At 39.2% G+C, this 20,955-nt stretch overlaps 1 protein-coding gene across 1 annotated transcript; it reads right to left on the bottom strand.

The window, feature by feature from the left end:
- Window positions 1–712: 712 nt before the first annotated feature.
- On the bottom strand, window positions 713–2,145 carry LOC133260555 (annexin A1-like). The gene has a single exon (XM_061439048.1). It carries the CDS (start codon window positions 2,047–2,049, stop codon window positions 1,009–1,011), a length of 1,041 nt encoding a protein of 346 aa, XP_061295032.1. The 5' UTR covers window positions 2,050–2,145; the 3' UTR covers window positions 713–1,008.
- Between the last annotated feature and the right edge of the window lie 18,810 nt (window positions 2,146–20,955).

Raw genomic sequence — 20,955 nt, 5'->3', positions numbered from 1 at the left:
GAAAAAGAGAGAGAGAGAGATTGAGTCCAGAGAAGCTTCCAAGGAGGACCAATTAGGCATTTTTTTTCTTTGTTGTTCTCACTGAGGTTGTTATAAATATCAATGCACATATTGTCCCCTCTTAGGTTCATGGATCCTGTTCAAGTTGGCTCTTGAGTCCTTCCGACACATCCACGTAGTCTTTGATAATCTTCCCAGCTCTCTTGTATGACAAGATATAACAGGAACATCATGTTCATTCCCCCTGCTGGACTTGAAATCAGCATTTCTCCAAGGAGACATTATTCACTATGTTTATTCAAACTTGTGTTCCTTCTTTAGTTTAACCTTCTTTCAAGTCAGGGCTTTTTTTTTTTTTTTTTTTTTTTAAGAATTTACTCACTGAATTCTTTCACCTTTTCAAATCTTCCTATTTTCCAACCACTTCATTTCTTAGTTTTTCTAACTGTCTTTTATGTTTTTTTTTAAATAAAAACACAGTCTCTATCCTTCTTAAAATTTCTTTTTTTTCCCGAAATATCAAGCAGAAGATTTTATTTGTTCTGTGGACACGTATTTTTGCCATGCTTTCAGGATTTGCTGGAACTTTCTTCTCATTTTTTCTTTTTTTTCCTTACTAATTTTCTATGGGAAATGAATGGAATACTCTTTGGTTGCTTATTTCTCAATTAAATGTTTCCACCTTAGGAAGGAGACATAGATCAGAATGTAATTTTTTTTTTCCTGTAAAATCATTTTATTTTCTGCAAGGTAAATATTTTTCTTAGGCATTATTACTAGAACAACCTCTTTGTAGGGTTTTATAGTTTGGAATAACTATATTTAAAAAAAATTTTTGTATCTATAAAGAGTTGTAATACAAAAAATGATTTATAGGCTATTTTTCAGGAAGAAGTTACTAGACTATATTTCTATTGAAGAAACTTTACTATTTAAATCTATGATATGGAATGAAAAGATGATTAAAAAGTCTTCTGATCAAAAAGCTTGAGATCATCAAAGGAATGTTTAGTCTCTTCCACAGAGAGCCACCAGGATTTTTTCATAATCTCCTTTGGTTTCATCCAGGATGGCTTGACAGAGAGAGATGCCATACAACTTCTGATAGCATGCTTTGATGTCATTCATGTCAATTTCAGAGTGGGAAACCATAATCCTGATCAGTGTCTTATGACGAGTTCCAACACCCTTCATGGCCTGATGGAACTTCTCAGCAAAGAACATTGGCTGGTTTGTAGCACACTTCACAATAACTGTGAGGCATTTCTTGATGTCACCTTTCAACTCCAGGTCCAGAACTTTGTTCATGTCATGCTTACTATACTTGGAATATTTCTGAAACACTCTGCGAAGATGGGGATAGCTCCTGGTGGTAAGAATGGTAGTGAACACATTCACATCTGTCCCTTTTCTTCTTTCTCCTGCTTCATATAAGGCCCTGGCATCTGAATCAGCCAAGTCATCATTTACAGCAAGCTCCTCAGATCGGTCACCCTTAGCAAGAGAAAGCAAAGCCTTCTCATAATCTCCAGATGTGTCTGAGGCAATGTCTTTAGCCAGATCTCTCTTCAGTTCTTCTCTATAGACTCTGTTAATTTCTCTGATTTCTCTGTTAGCTCTTGATGCCAGAATTTCATTCAGAGTTTCTTCATCAGTCCCAAGGCCCTTCATGGCAGCACGGAGCTCTTCGGCATCAAACTGGGCTGGAGTTTTCAATAGAGCCAAAACAACTTCCTCAAGGTGACCGAGGAGGGCTTTCTTCAGAACTTCATCCAGGGGCTTTCCTTTCTCCTGCAGATAGGCCGCTTTGATCTGCTGACGCTGTGCATTGTTTCTCTTAGTCAGAATTTCAATGATGGTTGCTTCATCCACACCTTTAACTGTGGTTGCTTTGTGCAAGGCCTCAACATCCGAGGATGGATTGAACGTAGGATAGGGGCTCACTGCTGACCCAGGACCACCTTTGGATCCTTTCACCGTTTTAATGTATTCCTGCTCTTCATTTTCAATAAACCAGGCCTGCTTGAGGAATTCAGATACCATTGCCATTTTTGAAGGATCTTTTTGTTTTTTTCACCTCCGTACAAAGAACTAAAGAGAGATTCTTCTCTGAACGGTTTGTGCTGCCAGAATGTAATTTTTAGCTTTAAAACTCCAGGGTTCAGTATCTTCTATTGTTTTCATGACATAGTTTAAAAAGCAACCCTAATAATTTCTAAAATCTTCTTCCTCTGCCCTCCTATTCCCTTTTATCCAGGCCTCCTCTTTCCTGTCCTTGCTGAGTATGGGGATTGGTTCTGGAAGGGGTTTTTTGGTTTGATAGGTGTCAATGTTTCTTTGATCCCAGAGTGCCAGGCACTCTCAGATATTTCGAAGTGCTTGCTCTCTCTTGAAAAGTGGCACCTGCAGTGTTCACTTCCAGTTTCAAAGCTTCTGCTGCTGTTCTGTGTCTTTACATTTTTGAGTTCTTGAATCACAGGACTCTCTGGCTCTCCTGAAAGATAAAGTCACCTTTTCTCCCCTCGACTTTCTCCCACACTTTGTGATACATACATGTATGTCTTTTTCTGTTGATTTGTTCCTCGCTGGTTGTATGTGGCAGTTCACATGGACACCTTGTTGTAGATGTTATCTGTAGATTTTTGATCTTGCTATCATAGATGCTTATTTTTCTTTTCTTTGATGGGGTTGTGCCTATTTATGGGAGGGGTGGGATATTCAGAGATAAAAATCTTTTCTGTAGCCAGCATCATTTCCCCAGAATATTCTGCCATTCATATTTAAAATAAAATGATAGAAACCATTATCCTCATCCTTACAATAATCATTACATTGCATCAGTCTCCTTTCCAGTCTTCAAGGTGTCCATGCCTCCCCACTGTAATGTATTGATAAAATTGGGCAATGCCCTTCTGTACTAGCTTCCTCCTAGTTATGACAGTCTTGTACTCTAGACATAGTCTTCATTACAGATAGGGAATTTAGAAAATAAGGAAACTGTGGCTTATTAGCTTAAAGTGGAATTATGTATTATTTTTTTCAGGTAAAAATGTCTTTAGGCCAAAGTTTTAAAATGAATATTGAAAAAATATCCTGGAATCATTTTGCAAAGGTGAATGCCACATAAAGTACACCAGGACTGAATCCAAGGAGTAACATATTTTTAGAGCTTCCAAATTTATAAATTTACTACAATTCTGCATTAATTTTTAAGCTGACTGAAGAAAATAATTTTGACACCAAAAAAAATAAATATTGATTTTATTAATATATTTTAAAAGTTTATAAGACTTAAATGTTAAGGCTATATCAGCCTTTTCAGTTGTTATTTCTTTTCTAGAATCTTGAATAAAGGAACATTTATTGGAAGGGGAATATGGTATAAAAATGGGGACTCCCAGGTGGCTCAATGGTAAAGAATCCACCTACCAATCCCTGAGTCAGGAAGATCCCCTGTAGAAGGAAATGGCCACCCACTCCAGTATTCTCACCTGGAGAATCCCATGGACAGAGGAGCCTGGCGGGCTACAGTCCATGGGGTTGCAAAGAGTTGGACACGATTGAGCAACTGATCACGCATGCACATGATATAAAATGGGAAGATAATCTAACAGTGAAGATAGCTGTATCTAAAGAAATGGCAACCCATTCCAGTACTCTTGCCTGGAGAATCCCATGGAGGGAGGAGCCTGGTAGGCTACAGTCCATGGGGTCGCAAAGAGTCAGATATGACTGAGTGACTTCACTCATTCCTGTGTGATGAACCACTCCTAAACTTGGTGGTTTCAAACAGTAGGTATTTTATCTCCACAAAACTTGGGACTCAGCAGATTGGGTTGGGACCTGATCTGAGGTGACTACTGAGGCTGTTGTCATCTGGCTACTTGACTGAGGCTGTTTTTTTTTCATATGTCTGGCCATTTTGTGCTGGCTGTGGGCTGGGCCAGGTGTCTTCACTAGACTAGACAGGCTTCCTAACACGGCAGAGTTCCGAGAGGACAAACCCTAATGCACAAGTACTATTCAAGTTTCAGCACTTGAAATGCCACTGGGTTAAAGCAAGTCACACGACCAAGCCCAGGTCAATGTGGAAGGGACCTACACAGGGTGAGGAAATGGGAACATTTGCATTGGCGGCCAATAGACTAACAAACTGCTGCAATAATTATGCAAAGGAAAATACTCCTGAGGGCAAATTGTTAAAAAAAAAGTGTGTGGAGGAGGGGATTTAGCATGGGAGCAAAGGCAGTAATCAGGGGCTACTAAAATCTGAAGATCCTTGTATTTTTTCAAAATCCACCGGGATTAAAGTTGCTACACAGCCATGTTCTGACACCAGAAGAAATTTCCAGTTGAGCATTGGGGAAGCCTAGCCCTCTTTTTCTATCCCTTCAATTTTCATGTTCCTTTGACTCAGCATATTTTTAGAATGAATAATGGCTTTCTAGAAAATTTTTAGTTTATTTTTTCAAAAGAAATGTTGACCTTACTTCTATCTACTGTGCCACAAAAATGCCATTGAAAAACATTTCCTCTGTAAAATCTGTTGAATCGCTTACCCAGTGAAATCCTATATATAAACCCAGTGACAAAGAGGTGTTAAGAATCACACTTCATCAACGTTTAAATATTAATAGTATCCTCCCTCCTCTAAAACTGAAAATAGAATTCCATCTGATTCCTGCAGGGTTATTTTCTTCTGTGACAAGGCCTGACTGAGGCCATTTCTTGGTAGTGGAATCTGAGCATGGAGGTCCCTGTCCCACTGCCCTTTGAGTCTCACTCACATTTCCTGGGTGAATGTGATGGATGGGCATTCCCTGGGGCTCTGTCCACCAATATTGTTCCTGGTGAAGGTTAATGGTGTGAGCCACTTGAAATCCTAACCAGCAAACTGCTGACATCTCGGGTTTCCTGTCAAGCTTACCAGATATCCCCCAGTAATTTCTTAGTTTGCACAATATAAAAACACTGATATTGAACTTAGGAAAGCATGTCATTTAAATAGATACAGAACACTACAAAGTTGCATAAAATTTGTGAGCAACTGCGTTAAATAAATTCTAATATAAATTAATCTAAGTAAACTAATAATTATGAAATTATTGGTTGCTTCAGAAGTAGTGGTTACTGAAAACTTCAAAGCTGTTTCTAGAGTTCACTAAGAGGAGCAAGTATTTGTTGTCCACTTATTTTGGGGGAAGCCTATTCCTTAGATGCTGATTTGCTTTATGAATATATATATATATATAGTAACCATTGCTGGTTCTTCCTTTCCATATTCAGTGTGCCATTATAGTTCTATCCTCTTAAGATCTGGATATCTGTTACTGCTACTGTTGGTTGGAGCCTGGGAGAATGTGAGCACATGGTAAGTCACTTCTGTCACTTCAGTCTTTGCAACACCATGAACTGTAGCCCACCACGCTCCTCAGTCCATGGGATTCTCCAGGTAAGAATACTGGAGTGGGTTGCTATGCCGTCCTCCAGGGGATCTTCCTGACCTGGGGATGGAACCTGTATCTCTTACATCTCCTGCACTGGCAAAAGGGCTCTTTACCAATAGCACCATCTGGGAGGAGGAAAACGGTACACCAAATGTAATCAAGTGTTAAAGCTGTTTAGCATACTCCTGAGACATTTTTATCTACTACAATCTTAAGAAATAATAATTAAAATTACTTATTGCTGATCAGTGGGACCACAAGTAAATTTTGGAAGCATCTATGTTTCAGGTATTTCAGCAGATGGATATTCCCTGGTATTAACTCTGTATCCCTTCACCTGGAAAACAGAGACCTTTCTCTGTTGAAGCAGTTTTATTTTTTCTGGGGGCATTTTCAGTTTTCTCTTATTAGACACTTGTAAAATTTGTTGTTGTTGTTATTTAGTCACTAACCTGTGTCTGACTTTCTCTGTCCATGGGATTTTCCAGGCAAGAATACTGAAATGGGTAGCCATTTCCTTCTCTGGCAGTTCTTCATCTGCTCCCTCATCTCTTGCATTACAGGTGGACTCTTTACCTCTGAGCCATTAGAGTAGCCCTGAAAAACTTACACATACAAACTTAATATGCATAAAAAACAAGAAGGGATAGAAGCCTCATGAGAGGATACTGTTTTGTAATAGACACACGAAAGAGATAATATTCTCTGATTGCATTTGCCTCCCTAGCCCATCTCCTTGGTGGAAAGCTTCACCATTCTGACTTCCTCAGTAGCACACTAATTGGACAGAACCCCACATTGGCATCATTAGGGAACACTGAGGGTCACTCTGGAGACGGTGGTTAGAGCTTATGCACCCAAAGTGCACAGAAAAGAACCAGATCTGTTTAATGTAATACTTTGTTTTTCTTAATTAGCACTTATTCCCTATAAGAGGTTGATTTCTGCTCTGACAGGGAGTAATCTAACTCTATATCTGCCCAAACCATAAAATTAAGGTTCACATACCTTAGCTTTTCATCTGACTGGAAGAAATGTATGAAATGTAAAGTTATTTATAAATTGCTGCTGTTTAGAAGCCCATTAGCTGAGCTTGTTAAAGGACAGTGTTGCTGCTGCTGCTGCTGAGTCGCGTCAGTCGTGTCCGACTCTGGGCGACCCCATAGACGGCGGCCCACCAGGCTCCCCCGTCCCTGGGATTCTCCAGGCAAGAACACTGGAGTGGGTTGCCATTTCCTTCTCCAGTGCGTGAAAGTGAAAAGTAAAAGTTAAGTCACCCAGTCGTGTCTGACCCTCAGCGACCCCATAGACTGCAGCCTACCAGTCTCTTCTGTCCATGGGATTTTCCAGGCAAGAGTACTGGAGTGGGGAGACAACTACAAATACTTCTTTCCAGAGTTAACATTGAGGGAAGTCTTTGTGGAAAAGAACTTCCTCTCTTTGCAGAAATACAATACAAATGCCAGTTTTATTCTCCACAATTTCACGACTAGAAAAATAATTTCATGGACCATGCTTTTTATTGGCATTCTAATAACATATACAGTGTTTACAGTAAGCAATAAAAGAGGAGATTTTCAATGTAATGTTTCAAGGAGCATTTCTTAGAGGTAGGATCCAGTCCCAACTTTGAGAAATTAACACACTATGAGATCAAAGAATCACCTGCAAAAATTTTCATTGTAAGATGTTTTTCCTTCATACCAGTTTCCTAAAGATACATTGTTACTTCTTGGTAGTGTATTAGTCAGAAGTGACTACATGGTAGCCATTTGAGGAAGTACTAACTCTTGAATAAGTGTCTAGTGACCTTATCATTTGTGATAAAAACCTCTTGGTTTCAGAGCCTTGCACAAATTTCCTCTGAATAAACAATAAGATTTTTCTAGCAATTAATTAATCTAAAATCAGATTTAAAAATCTACTTCTGAAGCTGCTTTATTAAATAATTTTTGGTCACTTCTCTTTCTGATTGGTGCTTCTCTTTTGCCAAACAAATCCCTGTACTTAGATCAATTAACACCACTATCCCTGGCTTCTTGATCAGTTGATATTTCTTGAGATAAGAGCTCACCCCTTCTTTGGGGAAACTTCAGTCCTTGAAATAAAACTCCATTCAAACCAGATCTTCTAATGTCCGTGTAATGCAAATCAGTATGTCATGGTGTGGTTTAGGATGGGTTGTAGCTCAAGTGGATTGAATTATGTTTCCGTGTCACTTTGAGCTGGTGGCTCAGAGTTTTAGTAGAGAATCCACCTGCAAAGTGAGACACCTGGGCTCAACCCCTGGGTTGGGAAGAATCACTGGAGAAGGGAACAGCTACCCACTCCAGTATGCTGGTCTGGAGAATTCCATGGACAGAGGAGCCTGGTGGGCTATAGTCCATGCGGTCGCAAAGAGTCAGACATGACTGAGCGACTTTCACTTTTAAACTGTTTTATTTGAACACTATCTTATCTTCTGTTCTGTAAAAACACCATCATCATTCACTTACTAATTATTACACAATTAAATGCTGCCTTTTGTTTACTTTCCCCTTTCCATCAGAAGATTCTTTTCCACTCTAGGCTTTGATCTGAGTTCTAATTCATCAGATTGTAGCCACTACATTTCTGATTTCTGAAGTCAGACAGATATGGATTCCAGTTCTGGCTTCATTAGTTATAATTTAGCCTCTGATACATTCATACCAGAGCTGGCAATGACAAACTTCTTGCTTCTTCTTTTTCCAGGGTTCTTTGCATTTTAACAGAGGATCACAGCATCTTAAGTAGAATAGGGAGGGGGTGGAAGGGAAGAGAATGAAAACATACTTTTAGGAAGGTCTGAAATGCAAATCACACAGAGGGAACTGCTTGAGATAGAAGAACCCCTACATTAGCATTGTCAATAAAAGTAACACAGGGAGGCAAACATAACTTGTTCACCAAATATTCTTCTTTAGAAGTACAGAATTTACAAGCAAGTGTCATTGCAAATAAAATATATTTGTTTTCCTAACAGAAGATACTTGCATACTAGCAGTAAATATCTGGGCTTCCAGGGTAGTACAATGGTAAAGAATCCACTTGCCAATGCAGGAGACATAAAGAGATGTGAATTCCATTCCTGAGTTGGAAAGATTCCCTGGAGAAGAAAATGGCAACCCACTCCAGTATTCTTACCTGGGAACTCCCATGGACAGAGGATCCTGGCTGGCTACAGTCAATGGGGTCACAAAAGAGTCAGACACAACTGAGCGACTGAACAACACAAAGTAAATACCCGCTTGATAAGCACCTACACTCTTGAGTACCTTCTGTGTCCCTAGTGTTCTGTGTCCATTGAGTTTTATGAACACTACATGGAGGAGAAGCCTGACTGAGTCTCAGAGACCAGAAGTAAGAGATGAATTCAAGAACCTTTGCAGCGTCCGTCACACCCATGACTCCGACCGGCTTGTGTTGTGCATCCAGCGAGGTGCTCATAATAAATATATCTCTTCAAGAGGTTTTTTAACAGACACTAGATAATAAATAAGTACAGCACCTACTGAATAGAACAGGATGCTTTATTTAAAGCAGGAACAGAGCAGATGCTCATCTAGTATCATTTAAATCACCTTTAAATTCCTTTTGGAATCAACATGCTTCTACTTGGGGGTATTTTCTTATTTTTTCCTAGTTCCCTTTACTTGTACCTTCTTTCTTTTTTTCCTTTCCCATGTGAAATGTTTAAGGTCTCAAAAGTAATTCTTAAAGAAAGTTTTCATGGACACTGAGTGCTATGCTACATAATGGGAGCTGTAAGCATAGAGTCTGCTAGCATTTGGAGTGATGTAATATATATGCCAGGTTGAATCAAGTGGGAGAGAAGGTTAATCATTCTTTTAAATTGGCAGTATTACTGGAGGTGGATTAATATGCTTTTTGAATCTCTTATGTGCTGTAAAGCTCCTTGATCACAGACTGAATTAGAGGTGTCTCCTGGGGTCAGTTGGGCCCAACACCCTTAATCTTTGGTCATATTAGGTGACAGTGTTCTCATTTTGCTCCATGATCTATGTTAGGGGATGACTCAGCCAGGTTCTAACATGGGCATCCAGAAAGCAAAAGAATCTCTACTGGTGATTAATCATAACTCTTTTCATTGTGAATATAGTCCTTCCCCTAGGTAAGGCAGGAACAGTATGAACATAGAATGTTCTGGTGTGTCTGTGGAAGCTGGAGTGCTCTCGACCTGTCAGTTCCCTGGCAGAGCAGCTTCACCCAGAAACCAGAGAACAAAATGTGAAATTGGCACCAGCCGGCCTCTCATTGCACAGGATCTCCCAGTTTAAATTTGACAACCAGAACATTTTACAGTTTGACATTCCTGCAATCTGGTTTTCTTTAGTTTCTTCTTTGAGATGAAAACTCTGAGAAGCTTGTTAAAAAGTCTTGACTTCTAATGATGAGGCTTAACCAGAGCTATTGAGTCATCAATCAGGAAATATTGACCAATGCTCACCATTCCCCTAGGTGCTATACTAAAGACTCAGACACGTCTCAGATAGTGGCCTTGCTCATTCACTGTATTTATGGGATTTTTCTCTAAATGTAACTAGTACTCAGATAAAGACAATACATTGATTTGAGTCTGAAGTAAACAAAGCTGACTGGTCTGAGCCCTTCAGTTGCCAGAATTATTTCAATTCAGGTAGTAATTTCCCCAGACCAACAGAAACAAGTCCTAACATCTTTCTATTTTTAAAAATATTTTTATCACAATATTCCTTGCCTCTTTGACTTCTAAGAGGGGAAAACTAGCATAAGAAACTGAAATATGCTTAGGTTCTATGGGTAAATGCAGATAACTATGAATGCAATTAAAATAAAGGCCAAAGGTGGAAAGGTGATTCTGAACAGATTAAAAAAGAGGGTATTTGAAAAATAAGTAGAAAAGATTAAACCTGATACATTAGGAATGGAAACCTGGAAGTTTTTCAATAGGTGAGGAGTTGATACATCTTATTTTTCTTTCCTTTTTTTTTTTTTAAACATGTCTGGCAGTTGTATGCTAGATAAAGTTATAAGGGAGTCGACTACGTGCATGAAGTCTAGTGAGAACATGGATTCTGTATGCCACTGATAATGTTTTGGAGTTTCTAGTACTGTATCCCATGGACGGAGGAGCCTGGTAGGCTGCAGTCCATGGGGTCGCGAGGAGTCGGACACGACTGAGCGACTTCACTTTCACTTTTCACTTTTATGAGTTGGAGAAGGAAATGGCAACCCACTTCAGTGTTCTTGCCTGGAGAATCCCAGGGATGGGGGAGCCTGGTGGGCTGCCATCTATGAGGTCGTGCAGAGTCGGACACGACTGAAGCGACTTAGCAGCAGCAGCAGTACTGTATAATGCTAGAAATTAAGTAGGAAACAAAGGGTAATTTGATGTTGTTTTAAATGAAATTTCATAAAATATTGGAGCTAAAAGGTATCTATTCACTCAGCCAACGCTTGTTGAGCACCTATAATGGAGCAGGCACTGTGTTTATGGGCCAGAAATAAAAGAAAAAATAAAGTCCAGAGGAACTCAAAAAAGAATGTGACAGATTCATAAACAACTCATTAAAATTGAACAGGAAAAGGCTATTAAATAAGTAGATCATAAAAAAAGTAAAACAGAACTTGGAGTAAATAACCCTGCTTGGAGATATTGACAAGAATGTCAGGAATGAGGAGGTCTTGGAATTAGGTTTTGAATGTGTGGAGGAATTATTCAGGTAGAGAGAAGGTCAGAGACATACCAGGCAGAAGGAACATCCTGGACAAATGAACAAACACAGCATATTTAAAGGATTGTGGATGAGTTTTCTTTGACTAGAGCATGGGGCTTGTTATTAAGTTGCTAAGTTATGTCTGACTCTTGTGATTCCATGGACTGAATGCCAGTCAGGCTCTTCAGTCCATGGGATTTCCCAGGCAAGAACACTGGAGTGAGTTGCCATTTCCTTCTCCCAGGGATCTTCTTCACCCAAGGGTTGAACCTGCGTAATTTATGTCTCCTGAATTGGCAGGCAGGCTGTTTATCACTAGCTCCACTTGGGAAGCCCAAGAACATAGGATGTGTGTCTGACTTTGTGACCCCAGGGACCATGGCCCGCCAGGTTCCTCTGTGCGTGGGATTCTTCAGGCAAGAATACTGGAGTTGGTTGCCATGGAACATAGGATACAAATTATCAAATGGTAGAAAATAACATATGAAAGGTAGGAATAAAAATATAAAGTGTCATATTTCTTATGACAAAAGATAGGTATTTTCTTACAAAATGGGTTATTTATAAATATTTTAAAAATAGAGATTGTTGTGTAAGGCTTGAAAAAAATACTAAAAGGGAGCTGTACTGAGCATGGATTTACTGGTAAAAATTTTTGCATTTTGTTTCCAAAGTTGGATACTGTTAAAATTCTTTAACATGTGTTTTTCCTAAGTAAAGGCATATGGTAAAAATATGTGATCCATTTTATCCTGGGGAAGTTTTGTCTTAACTTTTCTTCTATTTATTTTTCCTATTTAAAGTGCCTTAAAGAATATGAGCAGGTACTTCAAGTATTCAAACTCCATATGATGCATTTTAAAGCGTCACTGATATTTTGATATAATGGACATAACTAGGACGTTTTCTCTAAGTTTGAGACTAAAAATGAATGCTCTAATATGGTGGTCATTCCTGTAGATGAACCAATTTTAGGCTTGTCTGAGTTATTAGTGAAACTTAATCCTCACAGGTTGACTCAGCTGGAATGAGAAGATATTTCAGAATATGTATCAACATATAAAAAGATAAACAATGGGAATTTGTAATAAGCACAAAAACAGATAAAGATTATTCACAATTTTTCATAAGATCTTATTTTCTCTCACTTCTTTCTTGTTTTTTCATAACCTTTCTTTAAAAACTTTTTTGTTTTTTAATTTTTACAATGTTGTTTTGCTTTCTGCCATACAACGATATGAATCAGCCATAATTATACATATATCACCTCCATCTTGAGCCTCCCTCCTTTTCTCCCGTTCCAGCTCTCTAGGTCATCACAGAACAACAGGCTGGGCTCCGCGTGTTATACAGCCACATCTCACCAACTATCCATTTTACACAAGATAGTGTATATATGTTGATGCTGCTTTTATACAAAAAAAGAAGGGAATTTACATGATATAACAAAAGATATGCAAAACCTAAGGAGACACAATTTTCTTAATCTTTCAAACTTATTTTTATAGGATGCAGAATATACTTAAAATAATTAAATGACTTAAGCTGATTCTTTTTTGTTGTGAACAGTTTTAACCCCAGTTAACCAAGCAAGAACCTGTGAGTCATTCTTTACTCTTCTCCCTTCCCTGAACTCTGATTGGAACAGTCCTCAAGACTTATCATAATTATACTATAAATACGTATGTGTGCTAAGAGACAGTAGAAACCTAGTAGACACTGAAGAGATCAAGAAGAGAGGGAAATAATACACAGAAGAACTGTACAAAAAAGATTTCAATGAACAAGATTACTATGATGGTGTGGTCAGCCACCCAGAACCAGACATTCTGGAAAGGAAAGTCAAGTGGGTCTTAGGAAGTACTGCTGTTAATAAACCTAGTGGGCGGGACAGAATTCCAGTAGAACTTTTAAAAACCCTACAGGATGATACCATCAAGGTATTGCATTCAATATGTCAGCAAATCTGGAAGACCCAGCAGTGGCCACAGGACTGGAAAAGGTCCTCATCCCAATTCCCAATAAGGGTAGTACCAAAGAATATCCTAACCACTGGACAATGGCACTCATCTCCCATGCAAGTAAGGCGATGCTTAAAATCTTGCATGCTAGGCTTCAGCATTATGTGAAACAAGAACTTCCAGATGTCCAAGCTTGGTTTAGAAAAAGAAGTAGAACTGAGATCAAATTGCCAACAGTCGCTGGGTCATAGATAAAGCTAGGGGATTCCAGAAAAACATCTACCTCTGTTTCATCAACTGTGCCAAAGCCTTTGACTGTGTGGATCATAATAAACTACGGAAAGCTCTTAAAGAGATGGGACTAACCAGACTGTCTTACCTATCTCCTGAGAAACCTGTATGTGGGTCAAGAAGCAACAGTTAGAATTCTGTATGGAAAACTGATTAGTTCAAGACTGAGAAAGAAGTACGACAGGGCTATCTTCTGTCACCCCATTTGTTTAATCTATATGCTGAGCACATCATGAGAAATAGGACTGGATGAATTACAAGCTGGAATCAAGATAGGGAGGAGAAACAACAACCCCAGATATGAGAATGATGCTACTCTAATAGCAGAAAGTGAAGAGGAACTAAAGAGCCTCTTGATGAGAGTGGAAGAGGAGAGTGAAAGAGCTGGCTTAAAACTAAATATTAAAAAAACTAAGATCATGGCATCTGGCGCCATTACTTCATGGCAAATAGAAAGGGGAAAATGTGGAAGTAGTGACAGATTTCCTCTTCTTGGGCTCTAAAATCACTGTGGATGGTGACTGAAGCCATGAAATTAGAAGACAATTGCTACTTGGCAGGAAAGTGATGACAAACCTAGACAGTGTGTTGAAAAGCAGAGACATTATCCTGCCGACAAAGGTCTGTATAGTCAAGGCTATGGTCTTCCCAGCAGTCAAGTACAATTGTGAGAACTGGACTGTAAAGAAGATGGAGTGCTAAAGAATTGATGCCTTCAAACTATGGTGCTGGAGAAGACTTCTGAGAGTCCCTTGGACAGCAATGAGATCAAACCAGTCAATTTTATGCGATATCAACCCTGAATACTCATTGGAAGGACTGATGCTGAAGCTGAAACTCCAGTATTTTGGTCATCTGATGCAAACGGCTGACTCATTGGAAAAGTCCCTGATGCTGGGAAAGATTGAGGGCAGAAGGAGAAGAGGGCATTAAAGGATGGGAAGGCTGGATGGCATCACCGATGCAATGGACATGAACTTGGGAAACCTTCTGGAGATGTGGAGGGACAGAAGGCCTGGCATGATGCAGTCCATGGAGTCACAAAAAGTTGGACACAACTGGGAGACTGAACAACAACACAAAGCTGATTCTTTTTTATTGCAGTTTTAACCTCAACTGACCAAGCAAGAAACTGAGTTATTCTTTACTCTTCTCCCCTCCCTGAACTCTGATTGGAACAGTTCCAAGACTTATCATATTTATACGATATTTATGTGCTAAGTCGCTTCAGTCACATCTGATTCTTTGTGACCCTATGGACCATAGCCCGTTGCCAGTCTCCTCTGTCCATGAGATTCTCCAGGTGAGAATACTGGAGTGGTTTGTCATGCCCTCCTCCAGGAGATCTTCCCAACCCAGGGATTCAACTCACATCTCTTCTGTTTTCTGCATTGGAAGACATGTTCGCTATCATACCTGCGAAGAACAGGAGAAGGAAAGCTGTACATATATAGCCCATTCTTCTCTATGTCCATTGTCTTACCCTTTACATTTCTTACTCAGATATAACATCCCAGTTCACTTTCTCCTCTTATTTATTCTCCACACTGCAACTTGAATTTCATTACACTGCTTAGAGCTCTTTGATAGTTTCTCTTTAATTTTGGGAAAAAGCAAGCTCTGTGCTCCTGACTAATCCCATCCTTATCTGGTGCCTCTATCCTTACTTAGCATCTCTTTCTATAAATTTTCAGCTACTCAATAGTTTCATTTTTTTAAATGTCTTCTCTTGTGCCTAAACTTTTTCCAGTTTATACCATCAATTGTACCATTCTTTAACCATTCAATACTTGGGTAATGCACTCGCATCATTTAAAGTTCAAAATAAAAATTGAACCTCTGGTTTTTATGAATTCCATTAGAGATTAAATTCCCTTTCTATAAGTCCTTATAAAGCCTGAATGTCCAGTTACCTATGATAAGTATAGTGATATTTTACAGTTTATTTTTCCTACTACATAGTAAATTCCATGTGAACAATGTCCTCACTGACCAGTGTTGTAAATATTCAATGAATATTTATTCTGTTAAAAGATTGGGCATAACTTTCAGTTAAGAAACTGTTTATGTGTATGTTCAGTAGTTCAGTCTTGTCCGACTCTTTGTGACCCCATGGACTGCAGCACTCCACGCTTCCCTGTCCTTCACCATCTCCTGGAGCTTGCTCAAACTCATGTCCCTGAGTTGGTGATGCCATCTAACCATCTCATCCTCTGTTGTCCCCTTCTCCTCCTGCCTTCAATCTTTCCCAGCATCAGGGTCTTTTCCAAGGTGTCAGTTCTTCTCATGAGGTAGCCAAAGTATCAGAGCTTCAGCTTCAGCATTAGTTCTTCAATGAATATTCAGGATTGATTTCCTTTAGAATTGACTGGTTTGATCTCCTTGCAGTCCAAGGGACTCTCAAGAATCTCCAACTGCTTTTATTGCTGCTAAGTCGCTTCAGTCGTGTCCAACTCTGTGCGACCCCATAGACGGCAGCCCACCAGGCTCTCCCGTCCCTGGGATTCTCCAGGCAAGAACACTGGAGTGAGTTGCCATTTCCTTCTCCAATACATGAAAGTGAAAAGTGAAAGTGAAGTCGCTCAGTCGTGTCCGACCCTTAGCGACCCCATGGACTGCAGCCCACCAGGTTCCTCCATCCATGGGATTTTCCAGGCAAGAGTACTGGAGTAGGGTGCCATTGCCTTCTCCAACACAACAGTTCAAAAGCATCAATTCATTAATTCAGCCTTCTTTATAGTCCAGCTTTCACATCCATACATGACTACTGAGAAAACCATACCTTCGACTAGACAGAACTGTTTATGTTCCATAAATAAGAGGAAATGTAGAGACATAACCAAGTAGTCATAATAAGGTTGTCAAATTGGACAATATTGAGAGATACTAGGAGTTTAGGTTAGACAGTACTTGGTTACTGATTGACTGTGAGAGCGAGCAATGATTATATAGTGCTGAGAGTCTTCAATGTCTCCCCAGTCTCCCACTTGGACAACTGTACAAATAGTAGTGGTATAAATGATATACAGAGATGAATAGAAGAAGTCAATTTCAAAGGTAAAATTAATCTTCAGTAATATCACATAAGTATTCATGGTATATTTGGGCAGAGATTTTCAGTAAGCATGCAGGTGTGTTAGGGACTCAGGAAAGAGATATGTAAGGTTTAGATCAAGATTTGTGATATAGATGGTGGCTGGAATCACAAGAGCAGATTAGACCATCTATTAAGGGCAGAGGAGAGCTTTTGAAAAACACATATCTCTTGGTAAAGGCCAAAGTGAGAGTGCCCAGTAGAGAGATAATGTAGTCCAGAGACAGGAGGGAAAAAGAAGCAGATTAAGACACTGCTATGGTTAAAGTGAATGATTTTTTCGAGATGACAGGTTTGATTAACAAAATCAAATATTGCAGAAAGTTGACATAAAGACCAAACAATATTCATTCAATTTAATCACGAACAAATACTGGTGAATGCAGCTCCATGGAGATAAGTAAGAAGAAAATGGCCAAATTGCACGAGTCACCAGGTACATAAAGTTAAGAAAATATATACCATGAGAATAAAGACAACTTTTGATAAATTGCATGGTGAAATTAGGGAGAGAGAAAAGGTAGCTACAGGGTTATTAGGCATCAAGAAAGAGCACTTATTTAATGGGGAGGGGTGGCAGCTTTCAGATATTCTTATGCCAAAATAAAGTTGCTAAAGAGGAAAATCTTAATGATACCGATGAGATGGGGAAATAAGTGGAAGACACTGAGGAAGTGAAAATAGGTATTTATAAACTATGCATAAGAATTATCCTTGTACATAAAGAGAAAAAGTTAGGGGTATTTTGCTTTATGGTCAGTGTTTTCTCTGTGAAATAAGAGTTTGGTGAAAGATGGTGTCACCTCGAGATAGGGTTTATCAACTATTCTATGTGCTTATCTACATTTTTTCATCCTTCTTTGTAGTTAGACTGTTGTTCTTTGAATAGTTGTGGCCAGTGCCAAATTAGCAGAATAAAGTGTATCACTTCTGAGCTTAGATCCTTGGGAGTCAGTGTCCCTTTTGTTTGGTACTCTGCTATGGTGACATTGAAGGCCACATACTCCAGATGACGTGGCTGCAAGATGGTTCAGGACTATGTGATCTCTAAGCACTTATTTAGCAGAGAAATAACTTACTAGTATTTTCCCCTGAGAATCCTGTGTGAAATAGATTTCTTGTGAGAGCTCAAAGAGCACAGTGAAGGCTGAAATGACAAGAGAAAGAGCGAAAGATGCTGGGAACGTGAGGAAGGTGCCTGGCAGTTGAAAAAACAGATAACATGTTAAATGGCAAACGAAGCTGCTGGAGTGAGAGAGAGTATTTAGGAGATGAGGAAAAGACTACCTTTATGTACTATCTAGAGTCAAGGAATGAGTAGAGAAACAAGTGGAAAAAAAAAGAATGATCAAAAAGAAGCTAGGTGGTATGCCAATAGAAATCATAAACTTGCTCTAAGATATCAAGGAAAGTAGTTTTAAAGGAAGCACCATTTAATGGAGTCAGTTGTTTCCAAAAAGGAAAAGCCTATGGGAACTGAAAAGAAACCATCTGATTTGATGACTAAACTTTCATCAATAAAAATGGAACCATTTCAGGAGAGTCATGGGAGAAGATGCTGTGTTATTGGAGGGAGAGTAATCAATACAACTCAAGGAAAAGTGACTTCACTTCCAAGAAATGCCAGGTAAGAAGTAAAGAGAGCAAACGGAGAATATAATGCAAGAATATGAAAAAATTTAACCACGAAATTAGAATAATTCCTAGACAAAGGGGACAGTATTAATGAGAGACTGAAAATCAGAGAAAACTGTCTTAAGATGTGGCTATAAACTGACTCGTGCCCCACCTTCCAAAATTGTATGTTGAAGCCCTAACCCTTAATTTTACTGTAGGGGATAGAAGGTAAGTCTTTTAGGGAGGTAATTGAAGTTAGATGAAATCATAAGGGTGGGGTAATACTCCAACAGGCACTGATGGTATCCTTATAAAGAGAGGAATGAATTCCAGAGATCTTTCTCCCTCTGCTCACAGAGGAAAGACCATGTGAAGATGTGGCAAGAAGACTGCCATCAGCAAGCCAGGAAGACTATTCTCACCAGAAACCAATCCTGACGATAGCTTGACCTTGGACTTCATCCCCCAGAACTGTGAGAAAATAAATGTTCAGGCTATTGTATTTCACTATAACAGCCCAACCAGACTAATGCAGACTTTTATGTACATTGGAGTATATAGAACCTAAACAGTGATGGCTTCCCCAGTGGCTCAGTAGTAAAGAATCTGCCTGCCATTGTAGGAGACGCAGGAGATGTAGGTTCTACCCCTGATTTGGGAAGATACCTTGGAGGAGGAAATAACAACCCACTCCAGCATTCTTTCCTGGAAAAGTCACATGGACAGAGAAGCCTGGAGAACTATAGTCCATGGGGTTTCACAGAATTGGACGTGACTGAGCGAGCATGCACACACAATGATTGTAAGTCAGAGATTACACCTTGAACAGAAGCATAATGATGCTTGTGATATTCATGACTTTGTGAATTTTATCAGGAAGATGTGAAAAAAGTCAGCCAAACAATGGTTCTGATAGTAGACATTTTCTTTAAGCTTTTTTCCTTATAAAACAGACCCGGAGGAATGGAAGACAGTTTCTGGGAGAAGTACTATGATCTTCCTCTCTTGGAAGTAATGTCACAACTAACAACTTCAAGGCATATCTCTGAAATACACTGTTTTCACAACAATAGGAAATCATCTGCAAAATGCTCTTGTTATAAAGGGGACTATGCATATGTATTGGAGAAGGCAACGGCACCCCACTCCAGTGCTCTTGCCTGGAAAATCCCATGGACGGAGGAGCCTGGTAGGCTGCAGTCCATGGGGTCGCTAAGAGTCGGACACTTTTCACTTTCATGCATTGGAGAAGGAAATGGCAACCCACTCCAGTGTTCTTACCTGGAGAATCCCAGGGACGGGGAAGCCTGGTGGGCTGCTGTCTATGGGGTCACACAGAGTTGGACACGACTGAAGCGACTTAGCAGCAGTAGCAGCAGCATGCATATGTATAATGAAAGATCTTAAGGTTTATTTGAACACTTTAAAATTCATATTATCATGTGCCTTATTAATATATGAGTGTTTTTAACAACAATTCCACATTTCCATTTTAGCATTTGTATTCTGAGAAAGGACTTTTCTTGGCATTCTAAGACAAATCATTTCAAGAATTTAGGAACATTCTAAAATTTCGAGACCATAGTTTTGACTCATTTTACTTACTCTAAAATTATACTTTTAATTATAGTTGGAAAATCTGATGTCAAACTTTATTTCCCTGGACTTTCTAAAAACTGTTGGCATTTTGCTTCAATTTATTTTATCTACAGATAGTCTCAGGATTGTGGAGGGACTTGGGTTCTTTTTACATTCTGAATATAACTAATGAAGTGACTATAACCAGGACCACTTTTCCTCTGCTAGATTCACCTTGGATGGGCATGAGAATAAACTCGGCATTTTAGGAAACTTCACGTACTTCTACCACACTTAGAGGCTTAATCAGATCATCACATTTTCAATCATATTTTATTCTGGGGAGAGTGCATTTTTAAAAGAAGATTTCTTTTCTCAAAAGAAAAGGTTCTCTTCTTTTTGAGTATTTTGCCTACTAGAGTCTTTGGTGCCTGAGGGCTGCTCCACCTAAGGTCCCCATTGTTAATATCTGTATTATGTCTACTGGGTTAGGGTCTCTGCATACTTAACAGGAAGGCCACACTGCTTTCATGAAGTTTTTTCTTTTTCTTCTCTAACTTAAGATCATCCTCCTCTGCTCCTTTGCTTTTTCCCGAAATCTCCCTTCACCACTTAAGGTGGCTGGTAAGCCTACCCAGTGGAGCTGAAAGTATAGTAAAAAGTGGACTGACTCATGGTGGACATGTCCATTGGAGAATTTCTCTTTCCAAGTAAATAGCTTTTTCCTTTGGAAAGTATTCCTTCTTTTCCTCTTTAGATCTTAAAAAAAAATATTCCATGAGACCTGTCATTTAAATCTGCTCCTGGGACAGATTACAAACTATAAAAGATCTAGGAAGAAAATTTGAAATGCAAGGAAATGTGGAGAAAGACACAAAGCATGTGGCAAAAAACTCCAAGGATTTGGATGCTCAGTAGAAACACCCCGAAGATTGCCTCTTTTTAGCATGCTTTTGATCTGGAAAGTTAAACTGTATCTCTCACCTGATAACATATTTTGAAAAGAAATTGCAGCATCTACTGGTTTGGGTAAAGGTGGAAAGAGTCATGGGAGTGGGCCGTGCCCACTTTATCCTACTTTTAAGCATGGATGAAATGCAAAAGAAGGTAAGACAAAGAAAAAGCAGCACTCCATGCATATTAAAAAAGCACAGTGTCTGTCACCAAAAACACTATCCACAAGCTACAAATAATGCTTTTATTTGAGGAAACTTTAAAACAATGTCCAC

This window comes from Bos javanicus, chromosome 14 (genome assembly GCF_032452875.1).
Source record: "Bos javanicus breed banteng chromosome 14, ARS-OSU_banteng_1.0, whole genome shotgun sequence".
NCBI classification, from domain to species: domain Eukaryota; kingdom Metazoa; phylum Chordata; class Mammalia; order Artiodactyla; family Bovidae; genus Bos; species Bos javanicus.
The sequence above is the reverse complement of the archived record's forward strand: the minus strand, read 5'-3'. Positions and strand labels throughout refer to the sequence as shown.